The following is a 27,500-nucleotide window of genomic DNA, read 5'->3' as shown; positions in this document are numbered from 1 at the left end:
GGGATCGCAACCCTCGGTGCTGCTCCCGCGCCTCGCTCAGCCAGTGAGCGGGAACCGGTCTGTATGTGGGATCCGAACCCTCGGGCGGGAGCGCCGCCGCGCTTCCCAAGCGGCACACTATCCAGTGCGCCACCGGGCCGGCCCATGTTGTTTTTGCTTTTTAAGAGTTCTCTATATATTCTGGATTCAATCCCTTATCTATCAGACATGTGATATGCAAATATTTTCTTCCTTCTGTGAGTAGCCTTTTTATTCTGTAGTGTCTTTTGATACACAAATTTTTAAAAATTTTCATGAAGTCCAATTTTTCTCTTTTTTCGTTTGCATGTGTTATCTCATTTGGTACTCACATCTCATGAAGTCATTATTTCATAGTTTTAGAAAAGAAAAAGGTGAGTTTCAGAAAGGTTAAATAACTTGTTTGTGCTCACCCAGGTGCTAAGTGTAAGTGGCAAAGCTAGGATTGGATTTGAAGTCTGTCTAATGTCAAAAGTCTAAGCTCTCTCAGCTATTCCAAGTTGGTGCTCTACCTTGTTCTTTTACTTTTTCGTTTGTTTGTTTTTTAGTTTCACATCTTCTGGTAGCTAAAAGATTACTAATATTATTCTCTTTTTCACGACCAAGAATCCAGCAAGCTAAGGGTACAGAAGGTGGAGCCCTGGAACAGCGTGCGTGTGACATTCAATATCCCCCGGGAAGCAGCTGAGCGGCTACGTATCCTGGCTCAGAGCAACAACCAGCAGCTTCGGGATCTGGGGATTCTCTCCGTTCAGATTGAAGGTCTTTTACTTTGCCATGTGCCCATCTGGACCAAAATTATAACAGCAGTAGATTATAGCATGATTTTCTGTGCTTCCTTGTCTGTTCCTCTGCTCTTATGTTTCAGAATGCCAAGTAATTCATGTAACTGGCACTTTACATTGCAGCCTTTAGGATAAAGGGGGATTGAGGCTAGTGCTGGGTCCTGATGCTCTTCAGCATCCATAGCATTGGACTCCATTCCTTTGACTAATTTTGGCCATCAGTCTCTCAGGTTTTGATTTTACTGGCACCTTCATTTGTCTTTTAAAGAATATCTAATTTTCTTTTTTGGGGGCAGCTGACCAGTATGGGGAATATCTAATTTCAATTACTTCCTTCCATCAGATAAACTTTAGTACTTATTTATCTAACAGATTAGGAGATTCTGAACAGTCCTTTTGTAGTGATGTTCATTTTTCAAATATTTTCATCAGAGTGATCCTTTTCAAAATGAAAATATGCTCAACACACACACTCACCCAGCTTAAAACCCTGCTATTGCTTGTTGTTCAAAGAATGAAGACCATTGGACAAGGGGCATAAAGTACCATTTGTAACAGTGTGCATAGTAGTAATATTGATTTGATCAACATATGTCAACATTGAATCCCCAAAATATGTATAATCAATTATGATTCAAAGTAATATTGATTTGATCAACATATGTCAACATTGAATCCCCAAAATATGTATAATCAATTATGATTCAACAAAAATTAAAAAATGAAAAAAGAATAAAGACCAAACTCCTTACCATGACCTCAGTCCTTGCATGGTCTAACCTCTACCTTCCTCGTGCAGCTACATCATGTACAACTCTCCTCCCTTGCTCCCTGTGTTCCATCCTCTCCAGCTGTCTTTTGGTTCCTTGAATATGCTATTCTTCCTCCTGCCATGGGTCCTTTGCTCTGATGTCTTCTCTCTGTGGAATACTATCCTCTACCATTCCCTCTTCCTCTACTTAATACCTACTCAGCCTTCAAGTGTCAGCTTAATTCTTGACAATATATTTTCTGAACTCCCTAGCTAAGTAAGGGTTCTTTGTTATATGTTCTCACAAAAATTTGTTTTTTTAATCTTAGATCATTGATCTCACACTTTTTTTTTTTTTTAAAGATGACCGGCAAGGGGATCTTAACCCTTGACTTGGTGTTGTCAGCACCACACTCACCCAGTGAGTGAACCGGCCATACCTGTATGGGATCCGAACCCTTGGCCTTGGTGTTATCAGCACCACACTCTCCCAAGTGAGCCATGGGCTGGCCCTGATCTCACACTTTTATCAAAGCAATTATTTGATTATTGTTTTATTCCCCCATAGACTATAAGCTACAGTAGGGCAGGGACCACGTGTGGTTTTGCTCACTGTTGTATCTCTGGCTTGCCTGGTACATGGTAGGGTCTTTAGAAAACATGTTGAATGAGAGCAAGGGAAGCATATAATAGCACTGCTTTGCTTTAGCACTTGAAATATAATAAATAAAATATGGTCCTTGCCATTGTGAACTCAGAAGAGCTGAGGACCTTAGTAAGGGAGACAAACCGATGAGCGGTAGAAGTATAAAGTATAGGGGAGTACACAGGGACTTCTCTCTTTGGGGGCCCAGTGAACGAGTAGGACACTCTCTTCCCCTGCTGTATCAATGCAAACAAGGTTCAAGCAATTCAAGCCTTGCCTTCCACTGTTGGCCCAAGCCCTCCTGACCTTGTGTATACTTAGCACCTAAATGCTTCATAAGACCACAGCAGCTGAGGTGGTCAACATTTTGTATACAGGAGTGAGAAACATTTTGCACAGTCAAGGATTGTAGGTTGCTGTGCCCCAAAAGAGGCAATACCAACAAAGATGATTATTTAGAGAGGGCTGTATATAGATAGAAAAATGGAGTAAATTCCTTCATTTGATAAATGGGAGAATAGTGGGCTAAACAATAACCAGTTTATTATGAAAAATATTGGATTGTCTAAAAGGATCAAGAAAAGTAAAATTAACTCACAGCAATCTATAGGACAAACTTTTGGAAAGAGTGAAGTCAAACAACTATTGGATAAAATAACAATATATAGGCTGTTTATACTTTGTGTAATACATATGAAGTTTCTTCAAAACCCCAAATGGTTTATAATCTCTGTTACTTATTTACCTGAGTTAAAAGGGCTTTGGAACCTTAACTGATAGTGTTTTTCACTGGAGAAGGAAGCACCAGTTTCTTCTCTTAATCAGACCTACTTCCTACAAGTTCTTAAAAGGATAAAATTTTGGCACCCCTTTAATATTAAAGCCATAAATTAAAACATAAGTGCCAGCAAGAAAGCAAAATAGATAACATATATTTTTTTAAAATTATGAAATTCACATATGACAATGGCTATCACAATACAAAGAGAATAACTTTTAGGCTACCTGTGTGTCCCAGGTGGTTTGCTTTTTTGAAACTGGTGATGGTCTTTGTAAGTTGTAGGAGGAAGTGTTGCCACTGTCATGGTGTCTGCTACAGGGATTGGGGGACAAGCTTGTTCCCCTAACAGCCCATTCTCCATTGAAGAATAACCCCTGTTTCTTTTTTGAGTTTTGAACAAATGTTGGGGAAACATCTTTTTTTTTTTTTTTTAAAGATGACCGGTAAGGGGATCTTAACCCTTGACTTGGTGTTGTCAGCACCACGCTCACCCAGTGAGCCAACCGGCCATCCCTGTATGGGATCCGAACCCGTGGCCTTGGTGTTATCAGCACTGCACTCTCCTGAGTGAGCCACAGGCCGGCCCAGGAAACATTTTTTTTGAGGACATTTTGTGACCTCTCTGTAAATTCATGGTGATCTAAAGCAGGAGTCTGTAAACTTCTATAAAAGGCCAGGAATAAATTTATATAGAGATTTTAAGTATTCTTTGTTTTCCTTCTTTTCAAGGTTTAGAGGTAAGATTTCTTCATCCTGCTCTTAGCCCCAGTCTTCTGGATTGGAGTTCTGAGCATTGCTGTTGTTTTATATTCTTGTTCCTGTTCAGAAGTTTCATCGATTTTTTTCTGTTTCAGTGTCGTGATTTCATTTTCACTCAATTCTTTTATTCATTTTCTTTCTTTTTTTTTTTTTTTTAAAGATGACCGGTAAGGGGATCTTAACCCTTGACTTGGTGTTGTCAGCACCACGCTCACCCAGTGAGCCAACCGGCCATCCCTGTATGGGATCCGAACCCGTGGCCTTGGTGTTATCAGCACTGCACTCTCCTGAGTGAGCCACAGGCCGGCCCAGGAAACATCTTTTTTGAGGACATTTTGTGACCTCTCTGTAAATTCATGGTGATCTAAAGCAGGAGTCTGTAAACTTCTATAAAAGGCCAGGAATAAATTTATTTTATTTTTAAAGATGACCGGTAAGGGGATCTTAACCCTTGACTTGCTGTTTGTCAGCACCACGCTCTCCCAAGTGAGCCAACCGGCCATCCCTATATGGGATCTGAACCGTTGGCCTTGGTGTTATCAGCACCACACTCTCCCAAGTGAGCCACGGGCCAGCCCTAGGAATAAATATTTTTGACTTTGCAGGTTGGAAGATCTCTGTCACAGTACTCATCTCTGTCTTGTAGGGCAAAACAACCATAGGCAATATGTAAATGAATTAATATAGCTGTGTTCCTATAACACTTTATTTAAATAGTCAGTGAGTTGGATTTGGCTCACAGGATGTAGTTTGTGAACCCCTAATTGGCAAGTTTGGGAGCCAATAGTGTTCTCTTCATGTGTTTCTCTGACACCAGTTAACTTATATGCAGTTGGCAAATAGGGGATTGATAGCAGTATAATGTGGAAATTGTGTTTATTGATATGTGGTTTTTCCTGGGCAAGGGGAGCTGGAATAGTGGGAATAGAATTATAGTCATCAACAAGAGGGAAAAAAGCCTTTAGCTCAGCTGCTGCATAGATGTGAGTACTTTCAGCTCTATTTTAAGAAAATTAAGAATGAAAACTTACATTCAGGTGCCTTCCCCAGACACACATCTGCAGCCTTGCATGGCTCTCAGTTTATGACAGGTTGTACTCCCTCTTATACCCACACCTTAAGGGCAGCCCCACTAGCTCAGAGCTCCACTTCATTTGCATTATCTCAGCACTTTTAACAATGCATTTCCACTCCATTGTTTTGGGATATTATTGTTTTTCATTAGAGTTCTGGTTACAAAGCTTCATAGGTTTTGAGTTTTCCTCAACCCTGTTTTTCCCATAAAAGACTTATTATTGTCAGCATGAGATTTTATAGAATGTGAGGTTTTTTTTAGGAATGCATTTATTATATAGAAAAATGCCTATAATTCTATGAAAGGTTATAATATTACTATTCATAATGTATTCAGTAAGTAGCTAATGAATACCTACTATGTACCAGGCATGGTTCTATGTGTAAAGTATATAGTTAAGTGACCATATAATTTATTATCTAAATTAGGATTGAAAGGAGATGCTATTAATAATTATGCTGAGACAACAGATGTAAAGGAACTAGGGCAGATTTATGATTACTCTTGTATACTGATGGGGGACAGAGAAGAAAACAAGTGAATGAATAAGTAATTACATGAATTGTGCTCTGAAAAAATAACAAGATGTTCTGATAAGAGTGACCTCACCTTGGGTAAGATGGTTGGAGGAGGGCTTTTGGGGCGTGTTTCACTTAAGATTACATGAAAATTGAGCTCACTATGTGGAGAGTACAGACAACTGTTCTAAGAAGAGGGAACAACACATGCAAAGGCCTTGAGGTGAGAAGCAGCTTTGTGTGCCAAAGAAACTGAAAAATGACACTGGGTTGAATCCTTTTTAATGAAAGAGAAAATAGTGTGGGGTGACAATAGAGAGGAAGACAAGGGTTAGATCTGGGCTGCCCAGTATGACAGACACAGCCATATGTTTGGCCCTGGAAAATGTGGCTAGTCCAAACTGACATGTGCTGTAAGTATAAAGTACATACTGGATTTTGAAGACTTAATACCCCCCCAAAAGAATGTAAAATACCTCATTAATATTTTTTATATTAATTACATGTTGAAATAATAATACATTGGATGTATTGAGTTAAATAAAATATATTCTAGTCAATTTTACCCGTTTCTTTTTACCTTTTTACTGTGGCTGCTAGAAAATTTTAAATTACTTGTGTGGCTCATATTATATTTCTATTGAACAGCACTGGGCTAAATAGATAACTTGAGTCCCTGAATACCCTGTGAAGAAGTTTAGCTTTTATTTCTAAAACAGTGGGAAGCAGTGGAGCAGTTTTAAGCAGAGGAGTGACATGATCTGATGTCTATTTCAAGAACAATATACTTTCTGCCCATAATGTCTTAGCAGGTTTGGTATATTAATAGTTCCCTCCCTTTGGTGTAAACCTTCAAGACCTGTGTTCTTTTTCTCTTTTATTCCTGACTCCTACAGGTAAGTTAGAGAGCATCTGGGTGATTGGTCCCTTATGGGACCCATAGGATGTGTGTTCCCTATGACCAGCTAATCTCCCTGGTTAAAATATACTAGAATCTAGTATACTAAAATATACTAGATCAATGACAGGACAGTGGAAACTGTTGTGCTCTCATTAGCTTCCTGCTTTATCATTTGACTCTATAAATCAGGACCCTATGGTATGGTAAGGACTTGGGTGAACATAGTCTCTCAACTCCTCAGGCACAGGCTAGCTGTATTTTAACTGTCCACAAGGTGGTGCTATCTTCAGTAGTAACAGTAGTCAAGATTTTGGATCAAGAACATTTCAAAACATATTTCAGAGACCTTTTTATCATTGAATCAAGGAAGATTTAAGTTGCCTCTAATTTCAAGTTCTACTTAAATGGCACACTTCTAGTGACATTACCTATCAGGCTATTGTGAAGCTCAAATGAGATAAAATTTTGTAAGCATTAAAAACTCTATACAAATGTTGGTATCATCAGGTGTCTCAGGTAGATTAGCAGCAACCTATATACTCTTCATTGCATGAATTTCTCTGCTGGAAATCTGTTTGTATTGCAGTTATTGAAAGAAAATTGGTATTTTGCTTGCAAGTATTAGTGTCCCCAAACCATCATATGTTCTTTCTCCATTCAGCCTACTCATATCTCTATCTTCTGATCATAGATTCCCAAAAGGAAACCTAAGATTTTGAGAGTATCTGAGAACATTTTTCTCACACAAACACATACGCCTCACACATAATTGGTGAGCTGGTTGAAAATATTTAGAGTTCCAAGCTCTCCATTGATGCTAAGCATCACTATTAATTGCCCTATTGTGAGAACTCCTGCTCAGATGAGTTGAAGAAAAACCCATGTAGTATTGAACCACTCTTTTTGTGGTGGTAAACTAACCATAATTCCTCAAAAACACAGAAAACTAAAGCTCTTATGTGCCTGTCTTTAAACAAAATTTGCATCTTATTGTGTGATTTCCTTTTTATAACTTGACTGTCATTTTTCAGGGGAAGGTGCTATCAACCTGGCTTTGGCTCAGAACCGAAGCCAAGATGTGAGAATGAATGGGCCCATGGGAGCCGGAAATTCAGTTAGGATGGAGGCAGGATTTCCCATGGCAGGTGGTCCAGGTAAGACCTCCCACTCAGTTGACTGACATTTCACTAGAATCCTTTTTTGGCTTTATTTGCTAATGTATAACCATTTGAGTCTTGCAAGACAGGCAGGGGCTCATGGCACACCCACATCTCTGTTTACTGAATCAGGAAAGCAAGACATGAGTCATTCCTAGGAGGCTAGGGTCACAGAGTATGAAGCATATAGTCTTTGCAGTCTTTTGGTCTTATGCTTAAAAGTTGATGAATATTTAGCCATGCAGCAAACATTTATTGAGTTCCTATTGCAAGGCAGGACGTATACTAAGTGTTGGAAATAGAAATGAATAAAACATTTTCTACCTTCAGGATGTTTATAGTATAAAGTGTAGCTCTGTTTATAGTACAATGGGGAATGTAGCTTTCCAATTCCAACTTTCTCTGAGGCTGAGAATCTGTGAACTGAGAGTTATTATATGCTTATGTGGAATCTATAGGTGTATGTGGGAGAATATGTGTTTTTAATTAGGATTTAAGAGAGTTATAAATTATTTACTTCTTTTCTAGTAATCCCAAAATTTCTTCTTTAGAGATTAAACTCAATATTTTGTGAATCACAGAATATTAGAATTGACTTGGCTTTCTCATTTAAAGCTGAGGAAGTTGTGGAACTCACAGAAGGGAAGCAGTTTGCCCAGGGTTAAGTAGCAGTGGGCTAATATCACAGATCTCCTAACTCCCAGTTCAGTGCTCTTTTCACTACACTAGTGCTTTGAAAGTTCTTCAGCTGCAGGACCCTTTACTCCAATAAAACAGAAAAGCACAGCTGCTGTGGTTGAAGCAGAGTAGGAGCCTGAAACTACACCCAATCATTCCCCTCCCTCCCTACTACAGTAGCTCTTGAAGAAATACAGCAGCATAGAGCAGCTCAGTTTTTAATCTGCTGTTCTGAACTGTAGCTGAAGACTTGGCCATAAATTAGAACTAGGTTTTTATCCTGGTACTACCCTTTACTGATTAACTCAAGCTAGCTACTATACCTCCTCGAGCACAAGCAACAGTTTCTTCACCTACAAAGTGAAGTAGTAATTCCTACAATCTTTTGAGCTCGTGCTTAAAAGTAGATAAGCTCGAGCCATGCAGCAAACATTTCCTGAGTTCCTGTTATGTAAAAGTCAGGACCTGTGCTGTTGAGCTGTTGTGGAGTATAAAAGTCAGGACCTGTGCTGTTGAGCTGTTGTGGAGTATCACATAGTAGATTAAAATACCCAGCCTGGTAACCTTGTACATAGATGTAGTTCTCCACAGAAGTCTGTGCCTTTGGTGTTAAGACAGCTTGATGAGAGATTATAGGTGACACTGTTGCCACTGCTAGAAGAACCAGGGCCAGAAGCATAGTGGGACAAGCCTAGCCAAGTTAACATATGGCTTAAGAATGAATAGACCTGAGGTAAGAGTCAGGAAATCTTGGTTCAAGTTTCAACTCCTGGTCAAAGGACTTAATATTTACTGGCCTCAGTTGCCTGTAAACATCTTTAATTATGTCCTGGAAACAATGCTAGAGATCCCTTCCAGGCTCAAAATGTTAAGATATTATTAAACCGATGTCAACATACTATACTAATTGCAAGGTCTCTTGGGCTAGTATCTGGCAAAAAGCAAGCATATTTACTGAGCATCTCTAGGGAGTATAAATTATAGTACTATAGTTTATTACCAAAATAGTAAACTTAGAAGCTTTAGATTGAAATCAGGTTAAATTGTTAGTAATGAAGGACACTGTGATAATATATACAGTATAAAGTTTCAGGAATAATCAGTTAGTAATGATCTGTAGTCACAGTAACATTTTAACCCCCAGGTATCTTTCCTTACTGCCAAGCATATTTTAGGATTGCTTTTCTCTGTTTTCTATTGGGACTTAAAAGGATGGAAACAAAATTTAATATTAGGTGAGGACATTAAATTTTTCTAGGGAAAGAGATTTTAAGTCCCCTCTAAAAAATAATAAATGACTTTGGAATTGTGTATCTAGAATATCTTGGTTTGTCAATTACTCTTACCACTACCTCTCTTGGCTTTGGCAACAGAAAGTTAGCTAATAGGCAAAAAGTCTTTTGCAACTAAAACTAAATCCATAGCCTATTTTTTTTTCATAGCCATATAGAATTCCAAGATTTGTGGGGGTATTGTAGTAGACATGTAATCAGAATTTCTCAACCTCAACACTATTGATATTTGGGGCCAATAATTCTTTGCTGTGGGGGTTGTCCTGTGCATTTTAGGATGTTTAGTAATATCCTGGCCTCTACCCACCAGCTGCCAGTAGCCTTCCCTGCAGTTCTGCCAACTAAAATTGTCTTCAGACATTGCCAAATTTCCCCTGGGGGACAAAATTGCCCCTAATTGAGAACCACAGATCTAGTCCAAATTCCTACCTCGTATTGGAATGCATGTTATGATGTCATTACTGAGCATGTAGTCAGCGTGTACTTGAAGATTTCTGGGAATAGGAAGATCATTATGGACCAAGACAACCTGTTTCTTATCTCTTGAGAACTTTCTTACTGTCTAACTACCATCTTTGGAAAATGGGATGGGATTCCTCAGAAACAAATCCAATTTCAATAGATAAATATTTACCTGTCTTCTCTAACTACAAAACACCTAAAAATGCTAAATAAAATATAACATTTAATGCACAGCTGACAAAAAAGAGGTCAAAGATGAAAATTTGAACAATTAACAAATAAGATTCTGTAGGCACCAAGGGATTTGAGTTTAATGGCCAGGAAGGGATAAAAGATGAAGCCTTGCCTTGGGTCCACATGAACAAGGAATTTAGAATTCAGAATCCTTCATGAAGCCAGAATTTTCAGTGAAAGGTAGATTAGAAAAATGTTGACCTCCGGCCCAGGGAGACAGATGGGAAACTTGTCTGTCTTGGCCTGGGCTCTAGTTGGGATGTGGGGGAATGGTGGTTGTGGAATTCTCTACCATCTTGCATATTGGACATTTAATGTGTTGGTGAAATGACCGAGGAACAGCCAAGCTAAGTCATTAACATTAAGTGGTTCTAAACTGGCTATAACTATTGAAGCTGTGAAGGGGCACGTTCTCAACCCAAGCCATTTCAGGTTTCTCGTAGTTAAAGCTTACTATACGTGAGCTTATACCCCAAATTTATAAAATTTAGGATTAGACTTCCTGCCTCCAGAATTTTAAGTAATAGGAATATCAGGGTGTTTAAAATTATGAAAATCATAAGAAGAAAACAAGATACTATTCAAAAAACAAAGAGAGATTGGGGCAGGGGTGGGGGAGGACCATGACTTTAGAAATTTAAAAATCATCAAAGTGAATAACTTATTTAGCAAATTAGAAACAGCTGGATTGGAATGTGAATTTGAAGAAATCACCCAGAATGCAGCAGAAAGAAATAAAGAAATGGAAATATGAAAGAGGCCAAGAGACATGAAGGATAAAATGAGAAGGTTTAACGAATGTTTGAAAAGAGTTCCAGAAGATAAATTGGGGAGGGACAATAGTTAAAGAGAGAATGGCTGAAATGTTTCCAGAACTGATGAAAGGCATTAAGTCCTCAGATTCAGAAGCCCAGTAATCCTGAACACTACAAATAAAAGTAAATCCACATCTAGACACAATATTGTTAAACTGCAGAACATGAAAATCAAAGAGAATGTTAAAAGCACCCCAAAAGAAAAGACCAATTATTTACAAGGGGAAGGCCATCAGACTCGCATCTGATTTTTCAACAGCAGCATTGGAAGCCAGGAAGCATTGCAATAATATTTTCAAAGTGCTGAGAAAATAATTGACAGCCAAGAATTTTAAACCTAGCTATACTTTCAAGAGTAGTGTGAAATAAGGATCTTTTCAAAGAGACTAAGAGAATTTACCATTAACAGACCGTTGCTAATTGAACTGCTCAAGGATGTACTTCAGAAAGAAGAAAATTGAACCTAAGATGGAAGAAATAAGATCTAAGAAGTAATGGTGAGCTAAATAATTGGTAAACATGGGGTAAATCTAAATAAGCATTGACTTATTTAGCAATAATGATGATATATTGTCTTTAGACTTTAAGCTGGGTATGTCCGTTGAAATTTTAAAGTCAATAAAATAGTATAATATATAACTTCTAAACTAGAGGAATAAAGAGGAAAGTTACGATGAAAAAAATCAAACCAGCAAAATAAAAGAAAAATAGGAAAACAGCAAGTAGAAATAGAGGGTAAATAGAAATCATAAAATGACACAAATCAAAATAATAATACCAAGGTCAAAAGTTCAGATCCCTGTACCAGCCAGCCACCAAAAATAAGATAAAATAAAAATATACCAGTAGTTAACTTAAAGGTAAATGGATTATGAACACTGATGAAAAGGAAATGATTAATCAATCAGAGTAGTAAATCTCAGGTATAAAATATAAAGACTCAAAACATTCGAGGTTAGAAGGACAGAAAAAAAAGATAAACCAGGTGAATATTGATCAAGAAGAAGAGGTATAACAATATTTTAATCAGATAAAACAGACATTAAGATAAAAAGCATTATTAAGGATAAATAGGTCCACTGTATGATGTAAAAGGAAAAATTCAACAGGAAGATAAACTTTTTTTTTTAAATTTAATAATCCAGCCTCAAAATATGTAAAAATTATATGGAGATAGCAAATCTGAGAGGAGATTTTTAACATACCTCTGTTAGTAATTGATGAATCAAGCTTATAAAAAATTAGTAAGGATAGGGCCGGCCCGGTGGTGCACTGGAGAGTGCGCCACTTGGGAGCACAGCGGCGCTCCCGCCGAGGGTTCGGATCCCATGTGGAGACCGGTTCCCGCTCACTGGCTGAGCGCGGTGCGGGCGCAACACCGAGGGTTGCGATCCCGTTACCAGTCAGTAAAAAAGACAAAAAGGAAAAAAAAATTAGTAAGGATAGGGCCGGCCCGGTGGTGCACTGGAGAGTGCGCCACTTGGGAGCACAGCGGCGCTCCCGCCGAGGGTTCGGATCCCATGTGGAGACCGGTTCCCGCTCACTGGCTGAGCGCGGTGCGGGCGCAACACCGAGGGTTGCGATCCCGTTACCAGTCAGTAAAAAAGACAAAAAGGAAAAAAAAATTAGTAAGGATAAAGAAAGCTTGAATAGCATAATTAAAATAGTTTTATATGATGGACAGATATAGAGACCATACCATAATAATTCAAGAATTCTTAATATTTTCAAGAATAAGTGGAACATTTATACAAATGATTGTATGGATTTTTCCAAAATCAAGTTTCAGTAAATACCAAGTTTGTTATCACATAGATTCTATTCTTTGACCGTGGGACAATTAAGTCAGTGGCAAAAAACCTAACCAAAATACCCCATGTTTTGGAAATTTAGAAATACATTCTAAATATCTAATGATGTAAAAAAAAAAAAAAAAAAACTAATGATGTAAAAAAAACCATTATGGAAATTGGAAAAAAAATTTTTTTAATTTTTATTTTTTTGTCAACTGGCCAGTATGGGGATCCGAACCCTTGACCTTGGTGTTATAACACCACTCTAACCAACTGAGCTAACTAGCCAGCCCTAGAAAATATTTAGAATGGAGTAATGGAAATAGTGCATATCAAAATTTGTGAGATGTAGCCAATAAAGTGCTTCGAAGAAAACTTAAGCCTTCAGATATTTAAATAAATGAAGACATCAACTTAAAGTTAACAAGCTAAGTGTCTGACTTAAAAACTGAGAAAAAGAACTGAGTAGAGTTGTAAGTTAGGAAGGAAATAATAAAGGTAAGAGCATAGATAAGTAAAGTATGAACTGAAAAAACAACAGAGCAGCAAAACCAACAGGTGTTTCTTTGAAAGGACAACTAAAACTGATGAACCTCGTAAAACTACTAAAGAAAAAAAGGCACAAACTATGTAAAGAACAAAAAAAGTACACACTTTTAAAGGGTGAATTTGATAGTATATGAGTTGTATCTCAAGTATTAAAAAAGAGTAGGAAAAAAGGATACTCTATGAATAACTTTATGCTAATAAATTTTAAAGCCTTGGTGAAATGATTAACCAAAACTGAGTTAGAAATAGAAAACTGGGGGCCGAGCCTGTGGCGCACTCGGGAGAGTGCGGCGCTGGCAGCGCAGCAGTGCTTCTGCCGCGGGTTCGGATCCTATATAGGGATGACCGGTGCGCTCACAGCGCTCACTGGCTGAGCGCGGTGTGGCCGGTCTCAAAAAGGACAAAAAAAAAAAAAGAAATAGAAAACTGGGAAAATCTATAACCACATAAGAAATTGAAATAATTAAAAATCTGTTTCCCAATGAATCAGTTAGTATAACTCACAGGCCTAGATGGTTTTACAGGTAAGTTTTACTAAACATTTAAAGAACAGATACACATATTCTTCCAGAGCATAGAAAAAAAGATGCTTCCTAACTCATTTTGTGGTTATTTTTATCTTGATGACAAAAATCGAAGGACAAGAAGAGAGAATAATTATAGGCTATTCTCACTTATGAACATAGATGCCAAATCCTAAAAAGTCTTAACAGTATCAGAAATTAGACATGGAGAGGGCCGGCCTGGTGGCGCTCTGCTACAGTGCGCCGCTTGGGAGCATGGCGGCGCTCCCGCTGAGGGTTCAGATCCCACATACAGACTGGTTCCCGCTCACTGGCTGAGCGAGGTGCGGCCGCAACACCGAGGGTTGCGATCCCGTTGCCGGTCCCGGTCCGGTACGGGCGCGACACTGAGGGTTGCGATCCATTGCCAGACACAAAAAAAGACAAAGAAGGAAAAAAAAAAAAAGAAATTAGACATGGAGAAAGAGTTCTCAAACTGCTAGTTGGAGTATAAATTGGTAACCCACTTTTGAGAGCAATTTACCAATATCTAGTAAAATTGAAGGTGGTTGGACTTTAAAACCTAGCAATTCTAAATATATAGTCTAAGATTCTCATATGTCTGCAAGAATTCATGACAAACACATAACATTGCAAAATTGTAAGAATAAAAGGTTAGGAAAAATAAAACCTTAGTATTCATCAGCAGAAGGATGGGTGTATGGTTCTCTACAAAGGAGCACTTATAGCAGTCAAAAGGGATGAATCTCAAAAAATAATATTAAATGAAAAAGGTAACTGAAGAATACATACAGTATGGTGTCACTTATACAAAGATTAAAATCACACAAAAATTGCTATGCGGTTTACCTACTTAGGCAGAAAAGGTAAATAAACATGCATAGAACCGTTAACCCCAATTATGATAAGAGGGAGGAAATGGAATAGGACTGCATATATCTGAAGGAGAAAGGACAAATTTTTTAGGTTTAAAAAGGTAGATGATAGGTATAGAAAATTTTCATACCTTTTCATATTCTTGAAATATTTCATTAAAAATAAAAATTGTGTCAATTGCAGTACTCTATTCTAGGGATTTTTTTTCTAGGATTAATAAGGATGACCAGCCCTGCTACTGTTATGATACCCCAAGGTGGAAACATGTCATCTTCCATGATGGCACCAGGCCCCAATCCAGAGCTACAGCCCAGGACTCCTCGCCCTGCTTCTCAGTCAGGTAATGACGTCCAATCTATGAGGATTGAAGAGGCTAGAACTTCCTGCATAGATCATTACAAAATTCAGCTATCTCTGATGCTGAATTCTTAAGTGCACAACTCACAATGCCACCTTCTTTACAAAATCTGCCCTGATTTCTTCAACCTAAATATCACCATTTCCTTTTCAGAATTTCTCATTATTCTCTCATTAGATACCCCCAACATTCCTAAAAATGCATGCCTTGGCCTACTTAGTCCCGCAGGATACTCCATGACAGAGAATTCTGTAGTTAACTTGCTAAATAAGTCATAATTTACCCTCCCTCCTCAAGACTCAAAATTAATGTATTAGAGGCACTGAAAGTCCTGCAGTGAAGAAATCTAAGGTTGTTAGTTAAGTCCAGTGTTTCCCAAACCTAATTGACTTTTTTTTTTTTTTTTTTTTTTTTTGTCTTTTTCCGTGGCCAGCAACGGTTTGCAACCCTCAGTGTCGCCCCCGTACCGGACCGGGACCGGCAACGGGATCGCAACCCTTGGTGTCGCCCCCGCGCCTCGCTCAGCCAGTGAGCGGGAACCGGTCTGTGTGTGGGATCCGAACCCTCGACGGGAGCGCCGCCGCGCTTCCCAAGCGGCGCGCTAGCGCAGTGCGCCACCGGGCCGGCCCGATTGTTGTTGTTTTTTTGATAACAGTACTTAACATAGGTCCCCAGAATATGATTTGGACTGTTCTCTGCATTTTATGTCTGGCTTTTATATCCACTGTTGAACCAGAAGCTCTTTTTAAGGCAGGATTCATCTTTCTGTCATCTTGGTATGTTGCTTTCCACATAGGAGATGCTCACAAACATTTTGTTGAATGGCACCAGCAGGTTTTGCTCTGTATTTGCAGAATTGCCAAAGCCTCTGCTCTATGTCTATGTTGCAGTAGGTTAATTATTGCTTTGTTGACTGTCTTTAAACAGATGCAATGGATCCACTCCTTCCTGGGCTTCATATACAGCAGCAAAGTCATCCCTCAGGATCTTTAGCTCCTCCACACCACCCAATACAGCCTGTCCCTGTGAACAGACAGATGAACCCAGCTAATTTTCCCCAGTTGCAGCAGCAGCAGCAGCAGCAGCAGCAGCAACAGCAACAACAGCAGCAGCAGCAACAGTTGCAGGCAAGACCCCCACAACAGCATCAGCAGCAACAACCACAGGGAATTCGACCCCAGTTTACTACCCCAACTCAGGTGCCTGTTCCTCCAGGCTGGAACCAGCTGCCTTCTGGAGCCCTTCAGCCTCCTCCAGCCCAGGGTTCTCTGGGCACAATGACTGCAAACCAAGGGTGGAAGAAGGCTCCCTTGCCTGGCCCCATGCAACAGCAACTCCAGGCAAGACCATCCTTAGCCACGGTACAGACACCTTCCCACCCTCCCCCTCCATATCCCTTTGGCAGCCAGCAAACCTCACAAGCCCATACAAACTTTCCTCAGATGAGCAACCCAGGCCAGTTCACAGCTCCTCAAATGAAAAGCTTGCAGGGAGGGCCTTCCAGGGTCCCAACCCCCCTGCAGCAGCCCCACCTCACCAACAAGTCTCCTGCCTCCTCACCCTCCTCCTTCCAGCAGGGATCCCCTGCATCCTCCCCAACGGTTAACCAAACTCAGCAGCAGATGGGACCAAGGCCACCTCAAAATAACCCACTTCCCCAGGGATTTCAGCAGCCCGTCAGCTCTCCAGGTCGGAATCCTATGGTTCAACAGGGAAATGTGCCACCTAACTTCATGGTGATGCAGCAGCAACCACCAAACCAGGGGCCACAGAGTTTACATCCAGGCCTAGGAGGTGAGGAACACTGAAGCTATTTGTGTTGGTAAATTTGTCGCAGATAGATCTTAGTAGAAATTCAGTTTTTAGAGATAATGGAGGGAGTGAAATAAGGATGTAATTATTTGGTTTTGTGGTTGACACTTACTTAGCTAACTTGATACATTATTTATTTGACACATGCAGCTTCTTACTGGTTAAATTTAAGCTAGCTCTCTGGACAAAAATGGAGGTAAAATTCAATATAGAGATGTTCATTTTGTTTTTCGTATTATTTCTGCTTGATCTTGTACTAGTAAACTAAAATGTCTAGAAGAAACATACATTTTTATTAAAAATTGAAAATTCTCAGCTGTTAAAAAAGTTAAGATTATGCAATAGAGCAAAAATGAAAAGATAAGTACCGGGTCTTATTGGGGAAAAAGCCCTTCTAGTTACCAATTTTGATAATCCTAGTTAGTAAAATGGTAAGCATGGTATTTGTTAAGTTTGGTTAAAGTTTTAAAGGGGAATAAGTTCAGAAATCATTGACTTTTACAGTTTTATAATGCCAATGCCTGCTCCTTAGAGAGGGAATTCCACTAGTTATACCTAAAGGAGATTTATTTATTTATTTTGTAAGGTGCCTCTTGTATGAAGAAAAAGCAATGGAGCTTAATGTGTGAGAGGTAAAACGATTACAGTAAAACTTATCCATCTCCATGTTTATTATTTATTCTTATTAATCATTGATCTAGTGCACATGAATGTGCTTGGAGGTTTTCAGTAAGGTATAGAGAATGTCAGTAATATAATCATCTGATAAACATATCCCCCACCAAAAGACACCCATTGCCAACCAAGAAAAAAAACCCTTGCATCTTTAGTGCAACATAGCAAAGGCATGTTCCCATGGTTACTGGTGAAATTAAGTTGCTCATCAGTCTTTTCACTCTCTTGTAATTAATTTTGCTGACATGCAGGCTCTAATACTTGAATCCTAAGAAGTTTTTAGAAAATGCAAGAGTGCATCAGCTCCAAACTTCACTGTTCTAGGCATCTAGCCTTGGATCAGTGGAATCTGGGTAGTCCCTCCTGCAAATATGATTACTGATTTAATTACAATGGAAGCATGCAATGGGGACTTGTCACTGCTAAAGAAAAGACAAATGCATATTTAGAGTTTTTCAGGGCATTGAAAATTTGGCCCTTAAAAAAATAAATGCACTAATACAAGAAATTTTTATGTGAGCTTGAGGTCTTGATGCTTTCATAGAGCAGATGATATGCTCACCTAGGTGATCTGGCCACATCAAAGCCTGCGTTATGAACAATGAGTGGGTTCTGAGATTCTCCTTATTACAAATTTGTTTTCTGAAATTAGGTCTTCCTAAAAGGAAGTGAGATTTCTTGAGTGAGATTTCATTAGAGTGTGGTTTTTGGTACCATAGCTGTCAGAATCACAGCAAACCATATGAGGGGAAGGCATAATAAATTCAATGCAGCCTCACTTTGAGGCTCCTATAAACTGTTTCTAATATCCTGTCTCCTCCAAAGCGACAAGCACAATATTGGGAAATTGTATGCAAAGGAGATTGTTATCCATTTCCCTCAAAAAAAAAAAAAAAATCACCTATCCTTAAATATCAGGACCCAGCTCTTTGTTTTATAGTGTTTTATATAAATTTGTTTCAATATGAGAGAATTTAGCATATTTCTTTGGTGCCTGTGTTAAAGTATGTAAAGTTTTGGGATCTGTTGTACTACAGAGAAAAGTGAGCCCTCAAAACTTGCTGTGGCATGGCCTCAGATCACATTTAGGGAGCAGATTGACATCTTTTCCTTGGCATGTTCTAAATGTAAATTTTTTAGTATTTCCTTTTCATTTTGACAATGCTCATGTAAGAGATTGTGTTGATTTTTTTAACCATCTTTCCCAACCTTATTATTAAAGATCCTACCAGTGTGACAGAGAGAGCTAAGCCAGTGGAGACTTCATGCAGCTCATCCTTCCTTATTCATTCCATATCTAAGCAAGAGTATGAATTTGCTAGGTAACTGCCTTACTCATTGTTTTCTATTAAGGAATGCCTAAACGCCTCCCACCTGGCTTCTCAGCAGGACAGGCCAATCCGAATTTTATGCAAAGTCAGGTGCCTTCGACCACAGCATCCACCCCTGGGAATTCAGGAACCCCTCAGCTGCAAGCAAATCAAAATGTCCAGCATGCAGGTTTGTGATTTATTCAATCAGCATTTATTGAGCATTGTGTGGTAGATACCTTGATAGGCAATGGGTTATGCAGATCTGTAAGTCCTGATCTCTCCCCCTAATTTCAAACCCATAAATAGTTATTCTTTCAGGGCAGTAACTGATATGTTGAAAATAGGTGACATATCTCAGGAACCTAGAAACACCTAAGGAAAAAAAATGAAATTTGAGTTATAGCAGGGGTCAGCAATTATTTTTCTGTAAAGGGTCAGATAGTAAATATTTTAGGCTTTGTAGGTTATATGGTCTCTGTTGTAATTACTCAATTCTGCTGTTGTTGCACGAAAGTAACGATATACAATACGTAAACAAGTGAGCATGGCAGTGTTCCAATCTGTAATAGACCTGATTTGGCCCATGGTCCATATAATTTGCTGACCCCTGAGTTAGAGCTTGCTCAGGTAGTAAAACGGCAAAAGGCATTTCTGGCAAAGGAAACCATAGATATGAAGGCATATGGCATGTTTGGACATCTGCAACTTTTAAAATCTCTGTATATAATATGTGTTAGCTTTATGTATGCTGCGTGTCTGAATTCTGGTTTACAATGTGGTATTTTTCAAACTTAATCAGTTCAGATTTAATACCAACAATGTATTGTACAGAAGAAGAAATTTTCAAGAGGAAATAAGATACAACAGAATGGCTAAAAAAGTATTTGTAAAGCAGTATTACATAATCCAAACTTTATGTTTCTGGTTGCTTAGGGACCACACGAGTAGTCCTCTTACCCTTTCTCATTCAAGCAGTTTAGACTGAAGTATACTCAAGTATCCCATCCCCACTTGGAGTTAATTTAGTTATGTGGTTCCAACTTTAATTGTAAATCACTAAGGAATGAGAAAAATCCTGACAATAAAAACAAAGCTCATCTTATTTCTTGAAAGGTGAGAGAAGGGTAGAGCAAACTACTTGACTTTCCCTATCTGCAAATGCAAAACTGCATTCCTGAATTATGTGAATTCATGTTTTTATAGGAAGTTTTAAAACAATGACAAAATCATTTCTAATTCCTCCACCCTAGCACAACTATTTTATATTTTTATGGTACCTTCCACATGCACATATTGTTTTGATTTCCCCATCTATCCTATCTAAAGTAGTTCTACTCTTGTCTGTCATTTTTTGTTTTCTTACCCTACTTTATTTCTCCTGTTAGCTTTACTGGTTCCTGAAGAAAGTACTTATCTGTTTTCTTATTTTGTCTCTTACCAGCTAGACTGTATGCTCCAAGAGGGAAGGGATTTGGTCTATCTTGTTTATTAAGATTACCACAGCACCAAAAGTGCCTTGTACTTATCAGGTATTCAATAAGTAATTGTTGATTGAATAAATACACACTGGTATATTCAGTGTGTATAGAGTATACAGTGGTCATGAAGTTCACGTTTGAACTTATAATGCTGGTTTAGAAAATCTTCCTTGGGGTTCAGGAAGTATGAACAAGGGACAGTTTGTCCCCTTACCCCCTGGCTAGAGCATGGACTGGCTTCATAACTTCATTATGGCTGCCACTTTCTACTCTTCATTTAAAAGTGAAAAAAAATAAAAGGGATAAAATGGCTAGAAGGTTATTTAGTTAAATGGAGGGAGATAATGTAAGTAGATATAGGAAAACCTAAAAGACCCAGCAAAAAACAAATACTGCAGCAAGCCAGGCAGTACCTTTTGTCTAAATTAGAAATAATTGGGAATAGAACTTATCCCATGTAGTCCACCAGGTACTACCACAGGGGAGGGTCACTGAAGTTTTAGCATCCCTCTGTCTGCAGCTTCCAGATGGGTCATTTAGTCAGTTGACTCCCACCAGAGGCTCAGCTTCCATGTCAAAATTAAATAATTTTTATGACACAGGGTAGAGGAGACATATCTCAGGAAGTATTAGGTATTAATACTTTAAGTGCAACATCCAGATATCACACACACATAGCCTATGAAGTCATTATTAGTTTTCCGAGAAGCATTTTTAAATGTCTTCTGAGCATTGTTGAGGTTTCTCTAGAAGGACAAATTACATCTTTATAGTTATAGCAGAGCTTATTTCACTAACCTACAATGCTTTTTGTTAGTTATCTTCACTTTAGGGTAGCTACAAGTCATTTTAAAACAATGAGATGCTACTTTTCTCATTATTTAATCTGAAAGTAAACTTTACTAATCTTTGAAATGTTATCTTTAAGTTACCACAAAGGAGTAGAGAAACCGTTTCTCCTTCTCTATTATATGGTCATTGAGAATGTAAATATCCCACAGTCACATCTTCATAGTTTAGAAAACTTACAGAAAGTATGTCAAACACAGCATATTTACGTTGGTCATGAATATGTGAGTGATGGGTGTCTTCCTAAGGAAGGTAATTTGAGTATCTTAATACCAGTAAGATAATAAGATTTCTTAAACTGTGCCTCTTTTTTTTTTTTTAAGGTGGTCAAGGAGCTGGTCCTCCTCAAAACCAGATGCAGGTGTCCCACGGGCCACCAAATATGATGCAGCCCAGCCTCATGGGAATTCATGGCAACATGAACAACCAGCAGGCTGGTAGTTCTGGGGTTCCTCAGGTGAACCTGGGCAACATGCAAGGCCAGCCTCAGCAGGGTCCACCATCTCAGCTGATGGGCATGCACCAGCAGATTGTGCCCTCCCAGGGCCAGATGGTCCAGCAACAAGGAACCTTGAACCCTCAGAACCCTATGATCCTTTCAAGGGCTCAGCTTATGCCACAGGGCCAGATGATGGTGAACCCTCAGGGCCAAAATCTTGGGCCTACGCCCCAAAGGATGACCCCACCCAAGCAGATACTTTCCCAGCAGGGCCCACAAATGATGGCACCTCATAACCAGATGATGGGGCCTCAAGGGCAAGTTTTGCTCCAGCAGAACCCAATGATAGAGCAGATCATGACCAATCAAATGCAAGGGAATAAGCAGCAGTTTAACACTCAGAACCAATCCAACGTCATGCCGGGACCAGCACAGATAATGAGGGGACCAACTCCAAACATGCAAGGAAACATGGTGCAGTTTACAGGACAGATGTCAGGACAAATGCTGCCCCAGCAAGGGCCTGTAAACAACAGTCCATCTCAGGTTATGGGTATTCAGGGGCAGGTCCTGCGGCCACCAGGGCCTAGCCCACACATGGCCCAGCAGCATGGTGATCCTGCTACTACAGCAAATAATGATGTCAGCTTGTCTCAGATGATGCCTGATGTTAGCATGCAACAAACCAACATGGTCCCCCCCCATGTGCAGGCCATGCAGGGAAACAGTGCCTCGGGAAACCACTTCTCAGGCCATGGGATGCCTTTCAGTGCACCTTTCAGTGGAGCACCCAATGGAAATCAGATGCCCTGTGGTCAGAATCCAGGCTTCCCGGTCAATAAGGATGTCACCTTAACAAGTCCATTGTTGGTCAACTTATTGCAGAGTGACATCTCTGCAGGCCATTTTGGGGTAAACAATAAGCAAAATAATACCAACGCAAATAAACCGAAGAAGAAGAAACCCCCTCGGAAGAAGAAAAATAGTCAACAGGATATAAAGTAGGTTGTGATATTTTTGCCTCAAATCTTGTTTGTTTGTTTCTATGTGGTCAACTTTTTTTGATGAAAAATTTTAAATATATGTAAAATTAAAAAGGTATAATGAAATCTCTCTGCTACAACAATTATTACTCATAGCCTATCTTGCCTTCATCTATACTCTCTCCCATTACCCTCTTGATTATTTTAAAGCAAATTCACTTTGTAAATATTTCAATGTGTACCTCTAAAAGATAAGGACAGGGTGTTTTTTTTGTCTTTTTCGTGATCGGTAAGGGGATCACAACCCTTGGTGTGGTGTTACCTGCACCGCGCTCAGCCAGTGAGCGCACTGGCCAGTCCTATATAGGATCCGAACCCGTGGCAGGAGCGTCGCTGTGCTCCCAGCGCCGCACTCTCCCGAGTGTGCCATGGGGCCGGCCCAGAACAGGTTTTTTTTAACATGACTACACAATACCATCAGCGCACTAGAAAACTAATACTTCCTTAATAAACTGTGTCACATATTCAAACAATGTTCAAATTTCCTTGATTATCTCAATTTTTTTTTTTTTTTACAGTTTGTTTGTTCAAATAAGGGTCCAAACAAGGTTCATACCTTGCAATTGGCAGATAGGTCTCTTAACTCTGCAGTCTTATGGGGGTTATGACATTCAGAGGGTAAAAAGTAACCAGTCCCACACACTGCAACTCCACAGAGCACCGGCTTTAGACCTATAATAGCTGTTGGGGAAGCAGAAGCCAAGTGTGTTTTGGAAATGTAAACTGCTTATCTACTTGAGAAACTCTCTGCTGTCTCTCAAGTAGAAATGTGCACAGGTTCCTTTCTTTTAAAGGTTCTTCATCATCCCTAGAATCTTAAAACCCCGTGCTAAGATGATTGGACCTTTTAAATCAGTTACCTATTCAGAAAAGTTTCTCCAGGTGAGTTATTTTTGCAAGATCACAGCAGGAAGGGCAATTAATAATTTATATTTCATTTCCTGAAGCTAAATATTAAGTCATGTTTCTGGCTTTGATAAAATGTTTCCAGAAGGATATTGATTGATCTGGATATCCTGCCTTTAATCAGAAAACTGGAATTCAGAGACATTTATTAACAGGGAATTGTGACTAATGAATGTAAAACAGGTTTATTTAGAAATAAATTACTAGAACTATAGAAAAAGAATAGGGAAGCTTTATTTAAATCAGCTTAAGTATTCAAAATAAAACCAACTACCTTTATCCTAGCCTTCCCACAATATTTTTTTTATTACATTATACTCACTTGCTGCTTCTTGAATTTTATACATTAAAAGCCAATAGTTGTATATTAGCAACCTATATTTTCCTGAATGCGGATTTAATAAGCCCTTTAATTATCTAAGTTTTCTGATAGCTCTTCCTTAGCTAAATTTTTTTTTTTTTTTTTTTTTCTAAAGATGACCGGTAAAGGGATCTTAACCCTTGACTTGGTGTCATCAGCACCATGCTCACCCAGTGAACTATCTGGCCATCCCTATATGGGATCTGAACCTGCAGCCTTGGTGTTATCAGCACCACACTCTCCGGAGTGAGCCACGGGCCGGCCCTTTAGCTAAATTTTTTACTGCTATCATCCTGTGGGAATAACATTTTTTATGGGGATAATTTTATTCTTCCCCGTAGTCTGGGAGTAAACTAGCAAGGTTATCCAATTGCCATTAGTATGTATATTTGCTCTCTTCACAAGCCCTGAGGGAAATTGCGTACTTGTTGCGTCTACAAATTGTGGAAAGGACCTTAAACAGCATCAGGGCTCCTAGGAAAGGGAGACAGTAGGTTTAATAGGAAGAGCACATGCTCCCAGCTCTACCACTAGCTCACTATAGAACCTTGGGCCTGTCTCTTATACCTCTCTGGGCCTTTGTTTTCTCATCCATAACATGAGGGAGCTGGACCAGATATCTGAGATTTTTTTAGCTTGTAAGTCTCTGAAAGTAAAGGATACCACAGAATTCTTGCTTATATAATAATTTGAAGTGAGAGAAGTTGTATAAGGAGCAAATCGGTATAGGGATCTAGATGTCCTGAGGACCTGCCTCAGGTTCTAAATTTCCATGTGTTGGAACTTTTAAAATGGATTTATGGTGGCTTATGAAACTACACAGAGTCTGATAAGACAAAGTACTATCTAAAAGTGGGTGAGGCTGGCCCGCGGCTCACTCGGGAGAGTGTGGTGCTGATAACACCAAGGCCACAGGTTTGGATCCCATCTAGGGATGGCCAGGTAGCTCACTGGGTGAGCATGGTGCTGATGACACCAAGTCAAGGGTTAAGATCCCCTTACCGGTCATCTTTTATAAAAAATAAAAAAAAAAAGTGGGTGACCAAAATCAGGGCAAAGGGAAACTAAAGGTAGGAAAGAAAGGTGCTACGAGTGAGATTACAAAGTGTAAGGGATGTGAGCACTCTGGTTCTTTGGGAATATGGGTGTTAGTGGATACATTTTCTCCATTTTTTTTTTCTCCACTAAAAATTCTAAGCTACACCTAGGTAAAAATGAAGGAATCTCAAAGCCAACTCATTCTGCAGCAAAATTAACTTTGTTGTGACATTCTCCATCTTTCTTTGTTCTCTCAATACCATTTCCATCAGCCAACCTACAAACTTTCAAAAGATGTTATGGGCCGCCTGGTGGCGCACTGCTACAGTGCGCGGCTTGGGAGCGCGGCGGCACTCCCGCCGAGGGTTCGGATCCCACATACAGACCGGTTCCCGCTTACTGGCTGAGTGAGGTGCGGGCGCGACACCGAGGGTTGCGATCCCGTTGCCGGACATGAAAAAAAAAAAAAGACAAAAAGGAAAAAAAAAAAAAAGATGTTATGAATCATTGGAGCCAGCACTGTAATATCCACAAAAAAGAAACAGTCTGGACTCCCTGGTTAAATTTGATATCTACAGTGAAGATAGTGTGATCTCACAGGAGCAGTACTTTATAATGTAGATAGCCCCAAACCGTGATCAGGTCTTAAAACATCAAAGGGATGGGTGATTACATGAAAAATCATTATATCAGGAATTTGTGGAAAACACTTTGAATAAATAAGTGGATTTTAACATTTAATGAAATTGCCAGATTATTTTTATGCCAATATTGAATATTTTATGAGACGAGAGGGATGGAAATAATGGTAAGGATGATAATGCAATCTGATTTTAGTTCTTCAGAAATAGGGGAGGGGTTAAGCTAGTTTTTTGTATTTTCTTTACAACTTACTCTCAAATGTGTTACTTATCTTTTAGCACCTCAGATACTCACCCAGCTGGTCTGGAGGAGGCTGATCAGCAGCCATTGCCTGGAGAACAAGGAATTAACTTGGACAACTCAGGCCCTAAACTGCCAGAATTTTCAAACCGGCCACCAGGTGATAAAATGTTAGCTAAAGATTATATACTTGTCATCATGTGTGTAGCATTACAAGGCTTCCTTCTCTTCAAAGAAACAATAGTATTTTATTTTGTCTGCCAACTAGTCCACTTTAGCAATTTAATATGTCTAGTATTTGAAAGCTTTGCCTTGGTGTTAAGTAAAAATTTCAAATATAACTTTGAAGGCATATATATACACACATATACACATTCTGCTCAAATTTGTCTTTATTATTTTAAGTCTTCATAAAATCAGACTGAAATGTGAAGTGCCTCTTTATTCTTAACAATGTCACGGTTCTAGTTGGCATCAGAATGGAATAAGATTAAATGGAGAGATGTTGGGCCGGCCCGTGGCTCACTCGGGAGAGTGTGGTGCTGATAAATGGAGAGATGATTTCACTCTAATCCTGCTTGCCTGCCTTTTCTGCAACCTTTCCTCATGGGGGTTTCTCAAAGCAAGGAATTACCAGGGTTTAAAGATGATTTTTTTTTGTAGCGGTTTTATTATGAATCTTTATACATAAAAAATATATAAAGAACAATAAATGGGACATCCATGTGCCTACCACCCAGCTTAATAACTTATAATAGTACTAATAGTGTTGAAATCCCCTGTGTTGTACCACTCTCTGATTATATAATATTATCCTTTTAATGTTGAAAAAGAAAAAGCTCCTGAAATTCATTTATCCCAACCCAGGTATTAAGGAACCAAGGCCAGCTGCTACAAAATCTCTATACTTGGTTACTCTTGGCCTGAGCAGTGACTTGTAACCTTATTCCCCTGTGACGCTGTTGAAAATGCAGAAGCCTGTCACACTTAGGTCATTCTCCCCTGTGTAGACAAAAGGTTATATTTTGTTTCTTCCTTACTAGCTATCCCACCTCCTTTCTGGCATATAAATGAGAGTGACATTATTTTAGGGATAAACTTTAATCTACCCTTAATTAATGTATTTTAAAAATGAATCCCCCCCCCCAACAAAGTTTAAATCCAACATGATGTCAATATTCTGTGTTATTACAAATTGTTTGTGCATACCACATTTCACATTAGCGTGTTGCAACAGCACAGTTGAAGCTAGGAGGTTACCAGTCTTTGGTAAATATGTCCAGAAGGCATTAGGAGCAGGAAGATACCTTCTCCCCTCAGACACTTCTGAACTCTTCTTGTATGAATCCCAGGGGTCCTCACACATTTATTGCCTCTTTTGTGCAAACCAGGGGTGCAGGCTGAATTTAGCCTTTGAATTGAATTTAGGTTTGAATTGCCATGCAGTGTCTAAAACAAAAATGTGAATTTAAATGCATTTGGAAAGGGCATCTGCTTCGCAGTTTGGTACTGTCCACAGGACTCCTGCTGTCTTATACTAGCCCACTTCTCTTCTTTACTACCTGCCTGGCCACTAAGGGCATATGAGTTTGCATCCCTTGACTAATAAATCTGGTTTTCGATTGTGTTATGGGCACTGTGTATACCTTGGCTTTCCTTCTCCACCATTCTGTCACGTCAACCCCAATCTGTCTTCTTATCACTAGTGCCATTTGGACTGCTACCTCCAGCT

At 39.2% G+C, this 27,500-nt stretch overlaps 1 protein-coding gene across 1 annotated transcript in view; it reads left to right on the top strand.

Moving 5' to 3' along the window:
- Positions 1-27,500, top strand: part of NCOA6 (nuclear receptor coactivator 6) — an 85,661-nt gene that overhangs the window by 25,759 nt on the left and 32,402 nt on the right. Inside the window, exons 6-9 of the mRNA XM_008571244.1 lie at positions 15,900-16,766; positions 18,813-18,959; positions 21,423-22,539; positions 25,807-25,928. Coding sequence (XP_008569466.1) covers positions 15,900-16,766; positions 18,813-18,959; positions 21,423-22,539; positions 25,807-25,928 — 2,253 coding nt within the window. The remainder of the gene's footprint in view (positions 1-15,899; positions 16,767-18,812; positions 18,960-21,422; positions 22,540-25,806; positions 25,929-27,500) is intronic.

The sequence above is a fragment of the Galeopterus variegatus genome, unplaced genomic scaffold, assembly GCF_000696425.1.
Source record: "Galeopterus variegatus unplaced genomic scaffold, G_variegatus-3.0.2 Scaffold670, whole genome shotgun sequence".
NCBI classification, from domain to species: domain Eukaryota; kingdom Metazoa; phylum Chordata; class Mammalia; order Dermoptera; family Cynocephalidae; genus Galeopterus; species Galeopterus variegatus.
This window is presented reverse-complemented; position numbering and strand designations above follow the sequence as displayed.